The sequence below is a fragment of the Saccoglossus kowalevskii genome, chromosome 7, assembly GCF_978046115.1.
Source record: "Saccoglossus kowalevskii chromosome 7, keSacKowa6.1, whole genome shotgun sequence".
In the NCBI taxonomy this organism is placed as follows: Eukaryota; Metazoa; Hemichordata; class Enteropneusta; family Harrimaniidae; genus Saccoglossus; species Saccoglossus kowalevskii.
The window spans coordinates 26,359,066-26,381,295 of NC_140647.1; the positions used below are offsets into that span (position 1 = coordinate 26,359,066).

The 22,230-nt window shown below is 38.5% G+C and overlaps 1 protein-coding gene across 1 annotated transcript; it reads right to left on the reverse strand.

The window, feature by feature from the left end:
- Positions 1-8,503: 8,503 nt before the first annotated feature.
- On the reverse strand, positions 8,504-20,696 carry LOC100374506 (uncharacterized). The gene is made up of 3 exons (XM_006825503.3): positions 19,702-20,696; positions 9,446-10,721; positions 8,504-9,226 (listed from the first exon to the last, which is right to left on the reverse strand). Exons 1-2 carry the CDS (start codon positions 19,785-19,787, stop codon positions 9,458-9,460), a joined length of 1,350 nt encoding a protein of 449 aa, XP_006825566.2. The 5' UTR covers positions 19,788-20,696; the 3' UTR covers positions 8,504-9,226; positions 9,446-9,457.
- Between the last annotated feature and the right edge of the window lie 1,534 nt (positions 20,697-22,230).

Sequence of the window (22,230 nt, forward strand, 5' to 3'; positions counted from 1 at the left end):
CATTCTCCTACATTTGTGGAGCTTTTTCTTTAGGGGTCATTATGTTGTTTGGATTGAGGTTCCCTTTAATGATGACAAAAGTAACGTATTATCATTTAGTCGTAACACAGATTACTGTCGCCATGCCTACCACACATCACTTACCCATCATGCTCCGTTGAGATTACAATCTTCTGAATATTCAAAAGTATACTTGGGCATGGCGCTCACGTGAGAAAGAAATGTTGTACATCCTGGTTTTCGCACGAGCCTACTTCGTTAGTACCAATGTCACTTGCGTTGCCTCATATCACAATGAATATGTGTAGATCGAATCCCTCGTGGATTATTTGAATTCCCTGATACAAATCACCGAATAATGTATACGCAACCCGTTGTGTTGTTTGTTTTTTTTGTTTTTTTAAAGTATGTATGTGGTGGTCCTTACTATGTATACTGGTGACGTGGGTCAAACGTGTCGTGATGGCAATAAATCTTTCAGTTTAAAATATAGAAAATATATAGAATAATTGTGTAGAATAAACAATGAAATTTCTACTCATGGAATGATAGATGTGTCATGAATTTGTTTTTGCGTATCTGTTGACCGACTTAATTAACTGATTATTAGCGAATTGCTGTGTTATGTCTGTCATCGTGTAGGCCTATTTGATGTTTTGGACGGAACTTGGCTCAGTGATTTGGAACTAATTTCCAGATATCCGTCGCGATTCTGACAGTTTATATCCACAGTTATTAATGTAGTGAACGATTAATCAAAAGATATGACGTATTCAGTACTTAGTGTGATTGGCTTTATGATTGAAGGTTACGCCCTAGAGTCTTTTTACTGTTTTGTAATTGGTTAGAGTTTTGAAAATGAATAAAGAGAGTTTGAGTTGGTCTTGGCGAATACTCCACGACAGACGCAGTCCTGGGCAGTCGAGTCTGGGTCCGAGAGAGTCCAGGGGCGAGCCTTGAGGCAGCCCAGTCTTGGGCGAGTCTTGGGTCAGCCTTGGATAGTCTTGGGGACTTTTCCCCAGGGCGCTGTGTCTTATAGAGTGCTCCAAAAGATCGACTAAGACGAGAGCTGAAACGTATTTCGTTGTGTGTGCCTTATTTGACTGTAAAGTTAAAGTGACTTTCCCGATCCCGTACCTCAAGGGGACGAGATAGAGAGACGAGACGAGTTTCCCCCCTGACAAGTGTGGAGAACCCAGTAGAGAGATTTATCCCCTGATAGATGTTCATTAAAAGAATGCTTGCGATAATTCATGTACTAGTATAGAAGTGGAATACAGGATTATACTCACTACTGCCCATGCCCGGTACTTTGTAAGGAAAGTGTTTTTTTTTTTTTCTTTTCCAATAAAAGTGGCAATAAGATGATAAATTTGAAGTTTGTTGAACCAGATTGAATAATTTAGTTTGACAGTTTATCAAACATGGTTTGATTTATCAAAAAATAATCAAATGGATTTACCATTACGTACAGGTAATTCTAAGCGCATGCGTGCTAGCGTTTTCCCCTACTTTTTTCTTTACTTTGCGATAAATCAGACCGTATTGTTTTTATCAAGATGAAGTGTGTAAATGCAAGTTCGGCATGCTCTTGTGTTTAGATGTTGCCAATAATGTATTTATTGTTTGTTTAACTTTAGTTAACAGATGGTAAAGTTATTAATATACATTTGCTGGCCTACTGTTTGTTTTATATTTATTTTCTGCAACTTGTCCGAATCATATTTTATTTTTGTCTCAACTGTCACGTTTGCAGTTCGTAGCTTGGCAGTAACAGCGCCACCTATGGTGGAATGTTTGAATACTTTTGTCCAAGTTTGTTTCAAGTGGAAACGTGAACGTGTGACTCATTTGTACACATGACAGCCACTGCTGCGTCGAAACAGTATTATTCGAATAATCGGTGGATCGAACAGAGTTGTCGAGCAACTATCTAACAACCAGCCTGCAAACAACTAAAAGTGTATGACATGAGATTTAGTTTATCCCAGAAACGTCGATGTTTGTATTTCAGCTAATATTGAAAAATGTCACTGTTTCAATCACATTTTGCGATCATGTATTTAAAATTGATCCTAATAAAGCATTGATGAATGTTTGCTCTGTCATAGAGGGCGCATTGTATTCAAACGGCCAAATCCAGTTTAATTTTACATAATATTAGCAACACGGACTAGTAGATCTAACCTCAGACAACTAATAAATGAGATAAAGCGGAAAGTCGTCATCTGCGCATGCGTCAGATGGCCATAGCGTGCCATTGTTTACAAACAAGCGTCTACCCATGCGCCTTTGCGTTTTTAGCGTGTGTTGTTATCGTCGCATGGGACTCAATTTCCGCGCGCGCGCAGATGACGACCCTCCAGCTTTAATATAATAGCCGCAGGGTGAACTATTTAAAACGTCCTTACATGTGATTATTAATTTACATGTGTTGTTACTGGTATTTATGTTATTATTCAAACCTGAACTACGAGTATTTATAGGCTCCGGCAAGATAACGATATCCACTCAATGGCTTTCCTTATTTCGCCGTCATGTGGCGTAATATCGAAATATGCATGGACCATCTTGTCAGGATTTAAAAACAGACAGTTTAACAGTCAATGTCGCTACTGTAAAGAGTAGTACATGTTGTCACCCGTTTCTACAGGGGCAGTGGCGGATCCAGAGGGGGGCAGGGGGCCATGGCCCCTCCCAAACGCATGACGATTCGTATCATCTGGATTACGCATAGCTTCTCTTCGATTTACGCTCCGTGTATCTTAAGCGAAGCTTGGACCCCCCCCCCCCAATACATTTTGCTGGATCCGCCACTGGACAGGGGGTGGAAAATAACAAAGTGGGTCCAATTCAATACAAGATTAATTACAGGAAAAAGCGAGCATTTGTTCGGAGATGACAAAATTGCCCGTGCACGGACAATAGAATCCTCCGCCGCAGTAAAATAAACGTACATTTAATGTATTCCATACGTCACGCTTGACGCAAATACAATTTGTATGACTTCTACTGATGTATATCTGAGCCATATAGTGATGTACTCATAATATAAAGAGTCTGCTCTTTGTTGTGGTACATATCCGATTACGCCATATTGGTCAGTATTGAAAAACAAACAAACAAATAGCCAATAACAAATTATGTTCATTTCGTCCAAAATTAAGAAAAAACATTGCAGGAAAATACACATAAATGTGTCAAATGTTACAATAACATTTTAGCGGGAAAATTATGGCCATCTAGATTATTTCTGTTGCTGATTGTTCTCGATAGCCTGATGTTGCACACATTGGAGCCAACTTCATCATGACTAAATACGTTGTTTTTGTCCCGTTCCACACTAGTTCATTTGTTTATTATTTAGAAAGTCAATCATAATTTACATGCAATTGGCATATATTTGCATAATTCAATGTTTCATCGAATAAATACGTACAAAACAGTACTCCTTAGAAGAAACAGTACACACAACTGGATCTATTTATTGCACAGATTCATTGCTGAGCAACTTCATTGTCACGTGATATATAGATATGAAAATATATAATTCTTTTTTTAAGAAGCATTGTGATATAGATATTATTAGTGTATTATGAATGTAAAAAATATACAAATTATATGTCTTATACAAAAATCATAGAGTAACATTACAAACGTATAAAAAAATAAAATAAAATAAATTGAATAAGCTGTTATAAATGTGAAGCCTGTTGGTCTGTGTGGATATATGAACACTCTGTTAAGTAATTAAACATACAATGGACGGAGATTGCACACAATAAAATGTTGACGGCTCTCTCCTCGGCCTTGGGTTTCCAACGAACTAGTTATACACATACATCATTGTTCTTTCAGTGCATAGCGCCCGCTACGTTGGGTAGTCTTAAGCAATGTGTAAATTACAATAAAAATAACATATTATCAAAAGTATTCATTACAAGTTGATTAGTGTTAAAAAATATCAACCATGTTTACAATTGATGAGAAAATATATATTTAGAAAATATCCCTATTATATTATATAAAAAAAATCTAAATTCTTCTACTAAATTCTACTAAAAAAGTATATCACAAACGCCCTCCAGTGATCGCGTTACTGTTGTCATGGCAACCCAATTTACGATTATTTGTAGAAGAGAATGAATGTTTATGTTCCCATTGGCGGAGTGTTGAAATGTTTTTCACTGATTTGAAATTAAAGGGTCATACCTGTACGTGACGAGATACTAAGTATATACAACTCGTTTCATAGCGCATTCATGGCAACACCGGGTACTGACAGTAATAAACATAGTATGTGCACCTTATTATTGCCCCACGCTTTACAAATATTAGTCTGAAAATAATAGACAAATAAAGGCAGTGTCCCACTTTTGAGTTGGGGGTGACCCGTAATCAGCGCAAACAAATCAATCTCTTTCAGAAGTCATGTCAATAGCTATATCTGAAATAATAATGTCACGTTTCGACAACAAACGGACAGAAAATAATCTATTGAACCCGTAGCTCTTCTTGCATCCCATATATTAGGGTCGTCCTATTGTGAAATCGCAAAATGGAAGCGGTTATCATACCGGTCAAATGTTTATAAACCAACGCATAATGTGTTACAGTCTATTCACCTGGCGAGCTTCTGCAATGCGCCATTTTGTTTTTATTGCCGCTCGCAGCTCTTAAATGAAGCAGCGACATATTTTGCAGTATGTCGGTCCCTAGGGAGTTTCAAACATGCAAATTATAACTATGAGCACCAGGCGGGCGCCGATCAAAGAAATGGCGTTAACCTTGGCAAACATATCATATAATATTACTACTAAATAAAATTAAAGCAAGGGGTATTAGACACAAATTCAGAAATAAATCAACTTAAGTTAGTGTCATTTATAATTTTATTCGCGAACGACCCAAATTGGAAGGGGTTTGTGTGTGAGCTCGGCTCCTGGGCTAAGATGTGTCACTTCGCATTCAAGTTTGGAGGTGTAATAACCACAGAGATATACATTGACAGTCAATTAATTGATTTTTGTACAGTATTCCGTGTAGAAATACAGTTTTATTTTTTTACTCGGAAAGAATTGGCATAGACGACTGTCTAAACCCTTAGAATAACATAGTATTCAACTATTAAATGAACGAGCCTAAACAAAGAATAAATTGCCAATCGTGACAGTCACCATAGGAACAACAATTAGTTGCGATATTGTAATATGGAGTTTGTTATCTTTTTCGTTCATTCAAATTTATGAAATATTACGAGTAGTTATGGGCAACAAGTTATTGATTCTCTTTTATGCTGAAAACATACATAGTAGGTTGTAAAATCTCATTCAATGAGAATGTGAATAATCCTTGCCTTTTTTCATCTGTCTGGTTATTTGTTCACAGCATCGAGAAGTATTTATAAAACCTACTACGGGCAATACAAAAATCCGGAATATACAACCCCTTTTTGCCGCTGAGTAAGCTATCAACAATTTGGTTTCTATTTAACTATATTCATTTCGCATTTTACAGTGGGCATTTCATTTCACTGTAGGGGTGATTTCAATAAACCTCTAGACGGGGATTACACTTACTATACAATTTCTGATCAACGAAAAGGTTCATATTAGTTTGGAAATAATTCAACTTGAAATACGATTACAGGAAACCGCACTGCATGCTGGGGGGTGTGAAAACTCGGATGATGATATTAAATGGAATACTAGTATATATGTAGATAGAACGTGAATTTTGAGAATTTTGGATCAAGTTTAGAAAACTGCATATGTTATGTATATTCCCTTCTCCAGCCAGCCAAGTAGATTAACCGAAACTGAGAATTCACCCATTATCAGTGTATTCTGTTGTCATGATAAATGCAATTCAGGTGTTGATAATAGCCAACAGGATTCGTTGCGGAAATAATTAGCAATGGCATTACGTCGCGTCACGGCATGCCTCTTAATATTTGCTAAGTTAGACTTGTTATTTCCAGCGTGTCGTATTTGAAAAACTGACATATATTTTTCTCTGAATGCATCAGTAAATTGGATAAATATGTGTTTGAATTCACTCATTTCGTAGCTCCGTCTATATTCGAGTTACTAATCTACAAAATGACATGTTGATTGGCGGTACACAGTGGAAAGTTTCTTTCATTCAGCTTTCCTACCAATGAATCTTAACGCTTGATTAGCGAAAGAAAGTGAGTGCATAAACGATTTATGCAATTAATTTAGAAATAAAAAAACGCTGCCAATCTTTTCAAGAAAGAAAGACACGTGAAAATGATGGTATAATCAAGGTGTCAATGGAAATATACGCCAATGGGTTCGTGTCTTGGAAAATGGGGCGAGTAATATAATTGACGTTCCCTTGGTGCAGGTGCTCTTTTTTATTTGTTTTTTGTTGTTGTTTTATTTGAATAGTGTTGTTTTATCCTGAAAGATGCGAGTATGTAGTTTTAACCACGCGTGATTGGCCAAGATTGGGTGGCGTTGACGTGGCATTGAGCGTGGGAAAGTATCCGTGACTGTCACGGGGTTTAACTTAAGTAGACTTGGGTGCGGTACTCTAGGGAATAGTAACATGGAGAAGATTAAAAATTGAAAGCAACTTTCATTTGCACACTAGGTATTCCGGCTGTTAGGAAGGTTATTGTTATATAACTGCCGGTTGTTGCCATGGAAACTGAACAAAACGCGTCACCGTCGCTTAAGAAGAAGCAATTTTCCAAATTCATCCGATGTACGGTTGTTCGTGTCTCAAAATTGTATTTACGTAAGTAATAATTTGAAAACAAGTCATCGACTTTTTTATTTTTAGTAAAATATATTTTTGATGAAAAACTGTCTGAAATAGTGCATAAATGGGCAATTATGGGAGAAGTTACATAGAAATTCATGTTAAAGCTTTGTAAATATAGAATACCTAATTAATCACTATAACTCGTAAAACAAAAATGTTTTTTTTAACAATGTCAACATTACACTGCATTGTGGAAAGATAATGTATTATTTTGATCTGTTTTAATTGAAACCTACTACCTCAATAGTATTCACGTCCAACGAGCTGGTGGTATTTACAGACTTTGAAAGGGAGACGGTTGTAAAGACGCCCGCAATGAATGGGTGACTAATTCGTGGGTCTTGTGGAGTGGCCAAAGAGGCACTTAGCCAAATAATGCCCAGAGGAGCCTTTGGCACAGTTTCAAACGTGTAAAATATTTGTTGTGATCAGAAAGGAGAGTTTAATTGATTTAAAGTACTCGATTTCTGAAACCTATGTTGAACGTATTGCTGTTTTTGATCGTGAACACTATCGCAATGTCTGTGTCGCCTACATCACATGACGTGAGTGTGCAATATGACGTTATCATGTCAATATGTTTGTTTCCATGACAACATTTAGAAAACCCATTTCTGCAATAATTATGTTTTCTAAGATATCAATACGTATAAGTTGTTACTCAAAATTAGTCGTAAAGAAAGAAAGAAAGAAAGAAAGAAAGAAAGAAAGAAAGAAAGAAAGAAAGAAAGAAAGAAAGAAAGAAAGAAAGAAAGAAAGAAAGAAAGAAAGAAAGAAAGAAAGAAAGAAAGAAAGAAAGCATTGGGGGTGGTATTTATTCATGAAACTTAAGGCGGCTCCAGGAAATTGTATTACAAAGTGTGGTAACAAAATTGTGATGGGATGGAAGACGTTGAAATTAAAGGTATAGCGTATCGCTATAAGCAAAGAAAGTAGAAACAGCTCAGTTCGTATAATCCAAACGCACACTGCATAAACTGTGAATAAAATGTTGATGAGAGAATGCCCTGACGTATTCACATGCACACATGTTCTATTAACATTGTCGCGTTGTCCGGATACCGGGTTGACGCTGTACTATAAGATTCACGTCCGTCGAAACACAAATGATCGATGTTCCTCGTGTAATTGGATCACCGAGCAAATTCCTTATTCAGAATGAAAACACGGCACATGCCTAGAAGACACTGTGGCGGACACCCGGAGACGTTCAGTGCCTTAGGAACATTTCTGGTGACATTAATCACGATAGCATGACATGTACACTCACCCCAACAACCAAATTAAACGGGCTTTAATTTCCGATTTCTTCCAAGGGTTGCGTCGAACCTATTTTTCATTTCAGTGGTGAAGTGGTGTAATTAACAATACAGCGGTGTTATGGTTACGCTATCGAACGCAATAAGGTTTTCCATTCAAGTGGATTTTCAGAGCGTGTCAGAAAATGACCACGATAATTATGTCCCTGAATGATAAACTGTCTCCAAATACATTACTGACCCACGTAACATTCGTTTAACGCATTCAAAGCACGCGAGGGAATGTGGTAAACGTTTTCCATGTTGTGACAGGTCGAATGATGACACGTGTCTTTTTGACGCCGTGAGCACAACATAGAAACATGCTGTAATTATTTTCCTTCTTTCAGCAATTGGTAATAAATTAAAAAAAAAAGTAATTAGAAATATAGCATTATTACACACATGCATAATTAATAAGCCGCTCAGCGGGAAAGAATTTATTAACATATATTTACCACTTTGTTGAAAACATACTAGATTTCAGCAATTTGTAAATGACAACACCCATTGGGTGGAATTTAAGTATCATGGTCAATAAATGTCGAGTATTTGTCTATGAATTTGTAAACGGTGTGAAACAATTGTGATTTCGATGGATGGACGCAGTTTTACTCTCTTGAATACATCATAAACATGTTGTGTTTCGTTGTACGGTGACCTTGACATGTTGTAACTACAACGTCACAAAATAGTCCCGATTACTGGGAAGGCGTGCTGTACATTGACCATTGCTTTAATTTGGACATATCGTGGCCTTGACATCAACAATGTGTCTAACGATGTACTAGGATGTTACAATGAAAAAAATGTCTGATTGTTAAAATTAATTGTCAACTCTATAGTTACTTTGAGAAACAATTTGTAAAACTGTTCTTTGAGCTTCTAAGGTGTGAGTTGTCACGTTGGAAAGCGGTATTGTGTAATTTCCAAAACAAGCTGAGTGCACCTGATTAGTTTTGATCAACAGGTGTCTACGACACTGTCAACTCAACGTTCCAGCAGGTATACGCCAGAGACTTGTCCAGTCTTGTGTGTATATATATTAAAGAATTGATTTACTGAACCACAGGACCAGAGGACAGCCATGCCGTCTGTATAAAACTATCATTCCAGTAAATCTTGGGTACATCTATCTGTGATATAAACATAATAGACAAATTACAAATTTTAAAACGTGACATGTATGTATGTATTTCAGTAATTGCTTTTCAATAAAAGTATTCCTTTGATCCAAACTTGTCACAAAATGTCAACAAATTGTCGAATTAAAATTACACATATAAATCAAGCTGTATTGTCAACAGTCTAGCGGATCAATGAAGGAGATTAATTCTCGTTTATGGGCTACTCACTGTAGAATGACGTCATTCAGATATTACCCATTTGTTCAACCATGCACGGCATTTCTCCACCGACTCCGATTGTAGTTTTTTCTCCATTGGGTCGAGTTTCTTGTGGTAGTTGTAATAAAGTGGCTGCTGGTAACGAATGTCGTAAGCGGGTCCAGTGACTTGAAAAGAACGTTCCTTGTATAGTCTGGGTGGTGGTGGAGGCGGTTCTGGGGAATGGGAAGGAGACGGTAGCAAAGTATTCTCAGCGTGCTCGGCATTCACCTGTTTGATTTTATTCATCACATGTATTGGTATGGGCGGAGTTTTCCGGTATGCTCTCCTTTCCGTGTATTCCCCGGGGTTCTGCAGCATTCTGTTTTGTTGATTGCGCCTGCCATAGAGTCTGATGTTGTTATTAAGACTATTATTATTGATAGTTCGATTTTGGTATTTGCGGTACGTTTTTGGTCGTGTCCGTGTCCTTGGCGCAACAAGGGGTGTAGCCGGCAAGGCACTAAATTTGTTCCTTCGAACATCAAAATTTAAAGAGTACTCTTCGTCCTCCAGAATTGCGTCGTTCATTAGACTTGTACGACTACTGGAACTTGGTCTCGTTGAATCTGGCGGAGTCGACACCATATCGTCCCCGTTACTCATATCACGTTCACTGTCTGTGAATGTCGTAGCTGATCGCGATTCAGTCGTCATAGTACTGTTCGTAGCACTACCGGTGCTGCTTACTATGGATACTTTGTGCACTTTGTGTGGCTTTGTAGAACTGTTTGTAATTCCTTGATCGTCTTCGTCTGCATATTTTTCCCGAGTAATGTTATTGTCTATTTCATCCAATGAGTCAAACTCGTCTTTTAATAAGTGATTGTCACGAGGTGTATCCAAAATGTCAGATATATGTGTACTGTTTTCCAACTTCTCCTTCTCCATCTCCTCACGAATCTCCTTCATCACTTCTTTGGCTTCCTCAGAAAACCTTGAGAACAACGTCGGTCTTTCCCGCCCCCGCGTTCGAGCAGTTCTTTTCCGAGCGGATTTCACCCTGGCCCTTGAATCCCCTCGGTCATTTTGGCGGTTACTACTATTTATTATCGAGTACGTCCGTAGCTCACTTCCTTCGATGTCGGCCGGACAAGACTGTGTCGACATTAAAATTCTCTTGACTGGTGTACGTGACTCTCGTGCAGCGGGCAGATGGAATTCAGGAGAACCGTCATTGCCAGCATCCCGTAACGATTCGTCAGTATTTGTTCCATCCCTATTCACTATGCCAGACTTGTTCGACCTGCGAAATAATTTATTTTGTCCTTCGTTAGATGTGTACGTTATATCAGGCATATTACCCTTACCCTTAATACAAACCACGGCGGTATTTCCATAAATTTTACGTTTAAGTTGCCGCGGAGTAAGCACACCGTTGTACGCACGTCTTGTAGCCATGTTTGAAACAGTCAGCTCAGATCCCTCCGTGGCGAACGTTCAGACTGCAAACACACGAGGTATTTAATACATGTCAACTGTCGTATATAATGTAATGGGTCTGTACTGTGTACTAGTATATAGCAGCCGTTCTCGACCGCTGAAATCGGCTGCTTTTTCTAAGGTGTCCGCGGGGAAAGCGCGATGTAAACACGATCATTTGTTCTGATCTTGTCAAATATCCAAACATTAATTGAAGCATACAGAGATATAAACAGCTAGCTACGTAATCCCTAGGTACACGACCTACTACAGACACACGCGACATATACTAGTATCCCCGAAGATCTCATTACATACGGGACACACACGGAACAATCCATCCAGGTGGGAAGCGCGTTTTAGCGTTTTGAAGTCCATGTAGTAATTAAATAGCGAATGATACTTGCAAAGAGATCCGCAAAAAAACGGGGGTGTTGACTATAAGCGCTAAAGCCTGAGATACAACAATGCCTTATACCGTATCAGCAGTCCTGATCGCCTATTCCATTCACGTGTGTGGGGATACACTTTGAATCCTTTTATCGTGTTGTGTGTGCTCATACGGCTCTGCTAGCTTAACAATGGTGCGTATACATTTAAATAACAATGCTATTCTTATTCCTCTTCGTGTATTGTTTGTCAAATTAATCGGTCGGTGCCTCTCATTAAATCGCTAGTGATTCACTGACACGTCAAAAGAACTCCTGTTCTTCCGATATTCATTATTGGACACCACTCATGGAACAGAAATACAGTTTTTTGCATTGATTACCCGCAGTAAATAAAAGTCTCACAGATCAGGGGTCGGTAAACGCCTGGGTAACGTCAAGAAAGCGTATTCTTCGCCAGCCTAGCAACGACAAATATTCCCCTAACTGTGCGAGGTATGAACACAAGTGAACTATCGTGACCCTATAATTATCACACGCCCCTCGAAGTTGAGTTACACACCATAGCTTATATTTTCGGATTATATGTATATTTTAAGCGAATGATTGTTGCCAGAGGCTTAAAGCCTGAAGGATTTATATTCTACAATAAATCTGAATGGCCGTATCCTGTCACATCAAACGAGCATTCGGTCGTTTATTGTCGAGTAAATTACACTTTATGTTAAGCATTTTTGAAACGTGAATTCAGGGCAGACTCGCCTTCTCTGCTCTAGCCTACATGCAAACCTACCTCCATGCCTACATGCACGCCTACTTAAAATGCCCCCGTTCTATTATAATCTGTTTCACCTTAAATTAACGGAATGTTTTGGTTATATATAATAGAACCGATGTTATGGAGATTAGTATTATATTACATTTTTTCGCTTCGATCTAAATGTTTAATGCCCGTAGCGTTTAATACATAGCCGGGGGTACATGGGCTGAATGCGTCCATTAGTCATTATCTATATAATGGTCCAGAATTCGATAGTTGGACAATTAGTCACGGTATAAGACAATTCTAATGTCTGGAGACACGGTATCGATCGGTTTCTACTAGTTCTTTCAAAGGAGATGGTCGATCGTCCAAATATCAGGCACGTGACAGTTGTAAATAAACTGCATGCATCGTCATAGCAACCGATACGGTTAATCGACTCTTGGTGGCGCTACTCCATCATATGTTGACGCGCATCGTGAATATGTGTCTGACTGTGCCCATAGTTCCAATAGTTGTCGAAACAACATGAATGGTCTTGCTCAATTGGAAAGATATGTGTAAAATGGGGCATGAAATTGTGTGGAACACTCGCACAATGTACTCCAGTCAGAACATCAAAACAAAACTAAATTATTATACTGGTATTTGCTTCTACTCGATCATAGCATGACTGGTTACTCTATTAATATTTCGTTTGGACGGATCGAATAATTAATTAAATGATCGTCGTTTTCATCCCATTCGGAATCTACCACGGCATTTTCTCCTGAGTGTAATCAATAAAAACGAAAGATTGTCACATTAAGTCACTAGAGGGCGTCACATATGGACGACTTCACGTCGCCCTTTCCTGGGAATCCTCCAAACCACACCAAGTTATGTTTTCACAGGTTAACATGTCCGAGTTGTTTTGCTCCCGTGACAACGTGACAATGTCATTAATTGTCATGCGAAATTGCCACAGAGTTGTGGCCGTGTGTGTTCTGTTGGACTGTATTTGGTGGTGTTAATAGTGAACATTAATGCCAAGAGTAGACATTCTACTGACAAATTCGTCAATTTAATAAATTCACAGATATACATATTGATGTGCTTGTAATATCTAATATTTTCCCCTAAAAATCATTTTTGAAAAACTAATTATTTTGTTAAGATATATCTTCATTTCCCTGTCTGTAATTGATTAAATATTCTAAATGCTCTAAATATCAACGCTGTAGTTTAAATATACTGAAAAAAACCCATTTATTTTCACTTGCATTTAATTTCACTATTTTGATGTTTTCATGCAATTTAACTAAGGTTTAAGTTCAGCAGGAAAACAAAGAGGTACGACACGGTTGATTACATTTAGCGAATTTAACTTATCGGCGAAAATAGCGAAACTAACAACCAGTGAGTACTAGTAATTAATGCATTTACAGTAATGTGTTCTGGGTGGGCACACGTATAAATAAAAATCAGAATTGCTGTTTGGCGCCATCCACCTCCTAGAACTTGTCGGCTGCCTGCGTGTTTCGGTACGCATAACACAAACCACACTGTTGTTTTAGACCGTATTGATTTACTTCTCTGTGCTTTGTATACATCGTGACCGCCACGTTACTACAATATCCACCGTGAAATCATCAACAGCAAGCGTATGTCTTTACATTCCGATATTGCCAGGCACTGCATATCGAACGAGTTCAAATCGGCTTGCCTTACAAAGCACAGTCCACGCATCGTTTAACAGCTTCGCAGCGCCTATAATTTTGAAAGATATCTGAATTCCCGTCGCACCGACGAATTGCGGTTGCTATAGCGCCCCCAGGGATATAAAACGCAGCGACTGATTGTTATCATAGCGACCCTTTTCACTCGCGAGACATTAAGAATTAATTCAGTCTATATTTCACATCAACATGCTGGATTAAGTTGTCAACAACATACTGAGATCATTTCAATCAGTTGGTGAAATATACATATAAATTAACGAGTCTACAATTTAAATATAATTTACTAGTACTCAAGCTGTTGATCTCATCCGGTTTCCTCTCTCGTTGAAATGAAATGAAATCTTTTACTTGTTTTCAGGTTTATATCAAATTAAATATGTTTCATACTCTAGTTTATTAAAAGCAGGGGAAGTGAAAAGAATGGCCGACATTTTTATCACTCTACAACATGATTAAAAGACAAGTCGCGGGGGTCGGAGCGAACAAAAGATTCCGCCGCATGAACAGTTGATTGTATTAGTAGAAAATATCGCTTTTTCATGTACATATTGTTGTTTCTTAGTTCATGCATGTGTTATTACTGCAGAGCATGACATTCCAACAACTGTACCCCCCCCCGCCGCCGCGATTATCTATACGCCTCAGGATGTGGTTCGATTTATCCCCCACTGAGACTCACTATTAATCGGCATAATTAAATCGAACGTTTCCGATTTCCCGTCAAACGCCCTCATCGCAAAATGACACATCACATTTTATTACTGTCTCCTCATATAACGTTTGTTCAATGCGATATAAACATTTTGAAGGGCACAGGATCATACAAAATTCATTCGCGAGGGAAACGAGTTCTGGTTGAACGACTATAATTTATTTAATGACTAAAATAATTATATGGGTAAAACAATTCTGTACTGCAAATTGTTTATAGTTTGATGAGCTGTTATTTTATGTTATAAAAATGGCTACCAGTGCCTATTTGCATATTTGAAACCGTCGGCTAACTCTGACCGCCATTTTGATTTTGGTTATCATATAAAGTAATTATTGCGCTTTTAAAGTTTTTTTTTCAGAAATAGGGATATTTTTTTCCAGAAATCGGGTATTAAAATTGTGTTATTATATAATCTCCCGTCGTCAATAATGTCGAATAATTGTGTAAACACAGTGTTCGTTCCATGGTATCGCGCGATTGTTGGCGCCATTTGATCTTCACCATCATAAATTGCAGACTGACCTTTATTCTATCAATCCTAATAATTCACCCAGTAATCCCCGATGGCAGGTACGTATTGATTTGTTGTCATGCAGCGAATAAGCAATTCGCGACTTATCAGCAAAACTGAATGTTTTCGGTTGAGAAAAAAATCGGATTGATGATAACCAGCTGTGAATTACCAAATTTTGGGAAGTCAAACAATTAACCCGGCGGATGGAGTGGCAAAATGACGGGTCGTCTTGGGTGAAAGGGAGGGGTAATATGTGTGCGTTTTTATTCTAACGTTCGGAGTTTTGACGGAAAATATATCAACCGTAGTATGCGCATTGTGAAATAACGCCATGCAGAATTGATACAGTTCGGTGACACGGTGAATTTACTCCATCACTATGACACTATCCTAAGACGATTCCCGAATACTGAATGACGTAAAGAGCGTTGTTGAAATTATTATCAACACGACAGTCAGTCTGCACTGCCCCCTATGCAAGTGAAATTATATTTCTTAATTATATGCCTTGTTTTACGTTTTACGGCATTAAACACAAGATTATGGACGCTAAAAATAGTGTTAACAATGCAATCTGGTAAAACACTTTGTTCAATTTTAGAATTCCGCAATATTTCAAGTAGTCAATTTTCTCGTCTCAGGCAAAATTACTATAATTTGCCGTGCTACTAATTGCCGACACAGACCGTTTCTGTCTGTCCAATTCACTCAATTCATTACGAAAAATGAGAACACACAAGCTTCCACGATTACCAAATATTGAGCGAAAACATAATTAAGTTGCTATGGAAACTGACGCTCACGATCCCGAGACGCGCTATATAGTTTTATGAATAGACGTTATATAGTCGGTTTTAACATAAGGTAATCTTTTCATCGTTCACGTGATTTCACGTCCATATTTCAATTATACATGCACGAATGTGATCCAACAACCTGATTTTTTGTCTAAATTGCCAAGTGAACGCCATCTTGTTTATGACATTGCTACGTACTGCCCTGTCGCACGTATGTTAAGTCCGAATCTCCTAGCTACAAGCAATCAGCCCATATATTTGCACGACAACTTTTATAGTAGAATATTTCCACACGCAGATTAATCAATAATTCATTTAACTCTGACATATTACGAATTTATTTAACACTTGTTGTTTTATAGCGTGAATAATTCAGAACATGCACGTCACTGTTGGCTGAAATCATGCGTGCGATAAAAAAAAAAAAATATTCTTTGCCGTGAGCGACAAACACACATTAATGCTTGCATGGAACAGAGAAGGGAGCAAACAATACATACCGAGCAGATTAAATCGGACAATAAACGTGGTTTAATATAGTATTACACATGTATACGACATGAAATTATAATGCGTCAAAATAAACATGATTTGAAAAGACTGTTCTCTCGGATATTGCATTCTGCGTCAGCAATGCATGATAGATTTGTATACCGCATGAAGGTGGCAAGATAGGGAGACCGTTGCTCTGACGTCGGAAATAACGTTAACAACCGTGGCTTTCTTGTCGATTTCAATGCGAGATCACGAACTTATTCGAAATAGATCGTTAGCTGAAGTCGTATTCCGCGATTTTATAATAGAATCAATAGCGATACACATGTCTTTTTTGTTTTTAACTGTAGAATCTGAAATACTGAATGTGTGAAGAAACGTTCGATACTGTCACGTTTACAATGTAATTGTTGTCGGAATTATGTCAGTTCGTGCGTCATACCCGGTGGCATCAATGTGTGTTTAATACCAGCTCAATAGTAGCATGCATTTGCGATGTTTATAAATAGACATGCAAAGGTTTCCGTAATGCAGGGGTTCCAAATCATGAAGCAAAAACAAAACTTGTTTTGTTTATTTCATATTAATAAGAGAGTCCTTTCAACAAAACGTACATTAACCAGATGAACATGCTGAGTGAAAAATAAAACAGATATACATGGTAAGTGTATATGAAACATATGTACACGGTGTACCAGATGGTAAGTTTAAATGAACAAGTAACACATAGTAAGTGTAACTGAACCAGATGTACACGAACCAGACATACACAGTAAGTGTATATGGAGCAGATGTACACGGTGTACCAGATGGTAAGTTTAAATGAACAAGTAACACATAGTAAGTGTAACTGAACCAGATATACACGAACCAGACATACACAGTAAGTGTATATGGAGCAGATGTACACGGTGTACCAGGTGGTAAGTATAAATGAACAAGTAACACATAGTAAGTGTAACTGAACCAGATGTACACGAACCAGACATACACAGTAAGTGTATATGGAGCAGATGTACACGGTGTACCAGATGGTAAGTTTAAATGAACAAGTAACACATAGTAAGTGTAACTGAACCAGATGTACACGAACCAGACATACACAGTAAGTGTATATGGAGCAGATGTACACGGTGTACCAGATGGTAAGTTTAAATGAACAAGTAACACATAGTAAGTGTAACTGAACCAGATATACACGAACCAGACATACACAGTAAGTGTATATGGAGCAGATGTACACGGTGTACCAGGTGGTAAGTATAAATAAACCAGATGTACATGGTAAGTGTAAATAAATCAGATATTCATGGTGAGTGTAAGTGATCCATGGTAAGTGCAAAAGAACCAGGCGAACATGACCATGAACCAGATGAAATGCATGCACCAGCCTGAGATGTATATGATAAGTGTAAATGACCACATGTACATGGTGGGTGAATTCACCATATGCACACGATAACTGTATGCACCAGATATACATGGTAAGTGAGCATGGCAAGTGAATGAACCGCATTTTTACCGATGATTAAGAAACATACTTGATTTGCTGTATTTCAGACAAGGTTTGCTCAATTATAATTAGCCGGCCGTATTTAAATAAAAACTTGCTGTTGCGTAACACCTAACGATTCAACAGTTAAAGTTACAACAGTTACAATCAACCCTTTGTTGAGCGTTAATAGACATTGTGGAGGAGTTCAAACTAAGCAACAGTCGAGCATTTAAATCGATTAAAGGGCACAGGGAGGTCATTCATGGAGAGTTGCAGGTTTCCACGACAACGTGCGTTTGCATGCCTGATTTTGACCAGAATGTAATACCCGGGATAACGGTCTAGTTTTTAAATTTAACAGTTAGTTCTGTTGGTTGTCAAGAGATGTGTGTATTTTTATTTAATCATCGGTCATTTAAATTGACTCTGATATTGAGGTGGGTTACCATGACGTGGTCACGCAGCTCACTGCGGTCATTATAGAAGGTCACACTTACCAATTTGGTTCCTGTTGTAAACATCGTCAACACCATTGGTGTCAGTGCCCGTTATCTCAGTGTCCGTTTAACGATGTATTTGATGCTAGCGCTGGGCGGATGAGAGCTACTTTATGCACGTGTTATATACAATCAAATAAACTGATAAAACACACACAATGTGACATACATTGCTAGGGTATGTGAAACTCACGTTATGGTATGCTCGAAGGAGTGACGTCGGCAAGATACAGGGAAAATAAATTAAAAAGTTACGACAACACTCTTTGTATGAGCAGCCATACGTTTAGTTTTATTTATTAAGTGTTTCAAATGCATGTGTCGCGCAGGTGAAATATGCTGCAGCTAAAATACGTACTTTAGCCAGCGACTCGGAGTCGCGTATCTGTAACTTGATACGTGTACTCTTTGATCGTTGGTGTGCTTTTTAGAAGATCGGATTTTTACGTTGCTTGTTATTGCCGCTAACTTTGCGTGCGATGACCAAGACGAAAAACTAGGGCGGGCGTGTATGTATGTGTGTGTATGTGTATGTGTACAGAATGACGTGTTATGTTGGTTTATGAGTCTTGGCATCTGTACGGTGCGTGTCGAATTGTGTGAGAAAAATAACGTTACCCTGTAATGTGTTTTGACTCGAGTGTTTACCTGTCTTGTCCACGGAATAGCGAAAGAGTCTGAGCCGAGTGTTTCAAAATGGCGACGTTGGAGTAGTCGGATGTAGCGTCGGTGATTATTGAGGGTTATTAGAGAAATAACTGAATAATGAACCCGTCAATGAGAACAGAACACACCACCTGTTGTTCGCATCAATGATTTTCATCCTTATCGGCAGAGGGGTCAAGTTGAATAAGATCAAGTGCTTGATTGCCATGTACTGCAAGATCACATGTCTGTTTACCAATGGACCAATAATCAATACATACTAACACTGCGAGTTGAACCAACGTCAATGACAATGTTGGTTAAATCATGCGTGAAACAGAACTGTGCAAATAATGTGTTTAGTAACCCCTATCCCGTGTTTCTTCGGTCATAAGTGCCAGATAAAACCTATTAAAAATCTTCGGTCAAGTCTACTTACTTTTTTTTTATAGTGAAACTTAAAAATGTCGCGCGTTTCCCGTGGGTCTGAAGGGTCGTATTGAGTAGTGCATGTAATAAGTGGAAGCATGAAATTGGCTTTTATCGACATAGCGTGTAAAGCTTTTAGTTTGTTTTGCATCTGACCGACAATACGAAGTAGGTACAGGAAACACACACTGCGCCTATTTCGTCTATACCAAGTCTGACTACATATACTTATTAGCAACAGATTAAAAACAGGTACACTTACGCTTAACTACATGGTATTACACATCTGTGTGTATTTAACATGATTTCCGACAAGCTATGTGTAATATTATATTTTTACTTACGTAAAACGGTTCACAGGTACGGCCCAAGGAGAAGTGGACCGCAATAGCACCGTTTTAGGCGCTGTGTGGATGTCCGGTAAGTCCATAATCTTCGGGTACGTGTCTGTTTCAATCGACCGCACGTCCTTCAGTTTCTACCGAGTTCCGTGCGGATAGTCACACTCGATTGCCAGCTAGCACCTGATGTATGCTCTACTACGCTGTCCATGTTAATTAGCGAGTAGTGATCGGGGTTATTCAATGACGAATCTACGGTGTCGTCTTCATAAACAAGAGAAGAAAGACACATGTCATAAATGCCAGTAGTATGTGACGTCGATTCCTGTCTGAGTCTATCAATCTTGTGAATGAATAAGACGGTCCTTGTCTTTGAAAAGTACACAGTATTCACCGCTATTCAAAATAAAGCCACAGCGTAGCTTAGCTGAGTAATTATGCCGCTTCGACGAATAGCACTTTGATTCTGTAGCTGATATTCCGGTGGCTTGTGGGAAAATCGCAAGAACCCATACACTCAGCACGTAGGGGGATAAAGGAGGTCATGAAAACCCATTCACTGAAGAACCACCAATATGCGACGAAACATATGTTTGTAGCTAAGCTACGGCGCCGTTGGTTAAAAATCTTATCAATCGTCAGTTTGATAACGCCTCTACGTGTGATACCCAGATACACGCAACTCTACAAAAAATATCGATCGTATCGTTTTGAAACGTTAACAACCTATTAGCTTTGGCACCGATTTATGTCTGTTGCATCGACGATAACATATTAAGTAAGTAAAATTGTCAGTACTCAGCCCTGTGATACGCCCGCTGAATTTCCATTTGAAAGAGACAATCATCCATTATTGCGCGATGGACACGGCTCATTACCGCGCACACACTGGATACAAACTGGAGATATGTCGTGTACTGCACCTCGTACAAGACACGCCTATTCGTGCCAAACACTTGCCAGCGTGAGTTATACAGAACGCATGCGGTAAAAAGGAAGACTTCCTGCGTCCTGTACTTTTTTTTTGTTTTGTTTTTTCTTATTTCAGAGAAAGAGTGTTTTTTTACCTTGCGAAGAATATAGCTGTATGCTTTTAATATATATGAAAAGGTTCCTTTGTTATAACGTGTAACAATCAAGGCTGCTCCCATGCCCGAATGATTTTTGTAATGACCCCAAGACAATCAACACTTTAGCGTGTCTAACAATGGTGACAATAACACTGCTAGGTTAAGGGGAAAATTATTTGTATTCTCGTCCTCTTTGTGTTTCGGGTATCTCTACATCGATGATGATAGATAAACACATTTGTAAGCACTTCTACAATGCCGTTTTAATTCTTCCAGTGCACACCCGCTATAGATTACATCTCCTTCAAGTCGAAATTATTGCCATGACAACCACTTATAAGCGGAGAGTGTAGGGTTAACAAAAACATTGCCAATACGGTGCTAGTCTTTCGTGTTACCCTATAAAGTAACAACACACATTCGCCAGACACGCAGCACAACAAGTAAACAGATATGGCGGCGATTTAGTTGTAACATCCACTAACAGTGCTCCTTAGTTTACCATTGAATAACGAATTAAGAAAAGTTCCAGCTCGAATTATTTGTTAGTTACTTTGTATTTATTTCCATACGCGGCATGTTTTTACACGTTTCCAATTTACGATGGTCACATCTTTGTAGCATGCTAATTTCACGCCTAGTCGTCATGTTTTAACTGTGGCTAATTGTGTTTATGTTGGCCGATCCGTTGCTTTGAAAAGAACGGGACATTCAAGATATAAAACTAGCTTTTGGGTAAATCTTTTGTAATCGAATCGTTCTAGTTTATATTAACGCCCTTGGCGGCCAGAAATTTCCATTTACGTTGGCCATGTTTGTAATATAATAGAACAATCGCTAGAGGTGGGTTTACAAGACTCTTATTTGGAAGAGTTATTTTGGGTTATTGTGAAGTAAATACATTCTCCGTTTCAATGACATTTAACCCTATGCCGTATACAGACATGCAAGCTACAAGTGGTTCACTTTCACTGGCGGGTGTATACCGTCAGTTAAATTGGTTTCTTTCACAACTTCCTTTCTTAAGTGTAAATATGTACTTGGGCAAGCTAAGCTGTGCGTAGTTGATCCGCACTGATGTTATTGAGTGTGTGTTCGTTACGGGAGGTCCGGATTACGTCACGTGTCACGTGTCGTTTCCTTCATTCACGCGAACACACGCGATTATATATGATTTCTGTAGAATTACATAAAAATGTCACATGATTACTACATCGAATCACATCACATCGACATTTTGTCGAAAATTACTCTCTCACGAGCGCACCTGAATCTGTATTATTGGCGAGCCAGCAACTGTTTCGGCCTCGCTAGAACGCACATATCTGTACACGTTTTATTACATTATTTGAATAGTTTTCAAAGAGTGACTCTGTGCGTCGTAGTTGAAAATGCACTCAAGCGTTCTTGGAAACGACATCGCGTCTTTACGACAAATGAAATCATAACGACAAAGACCCCA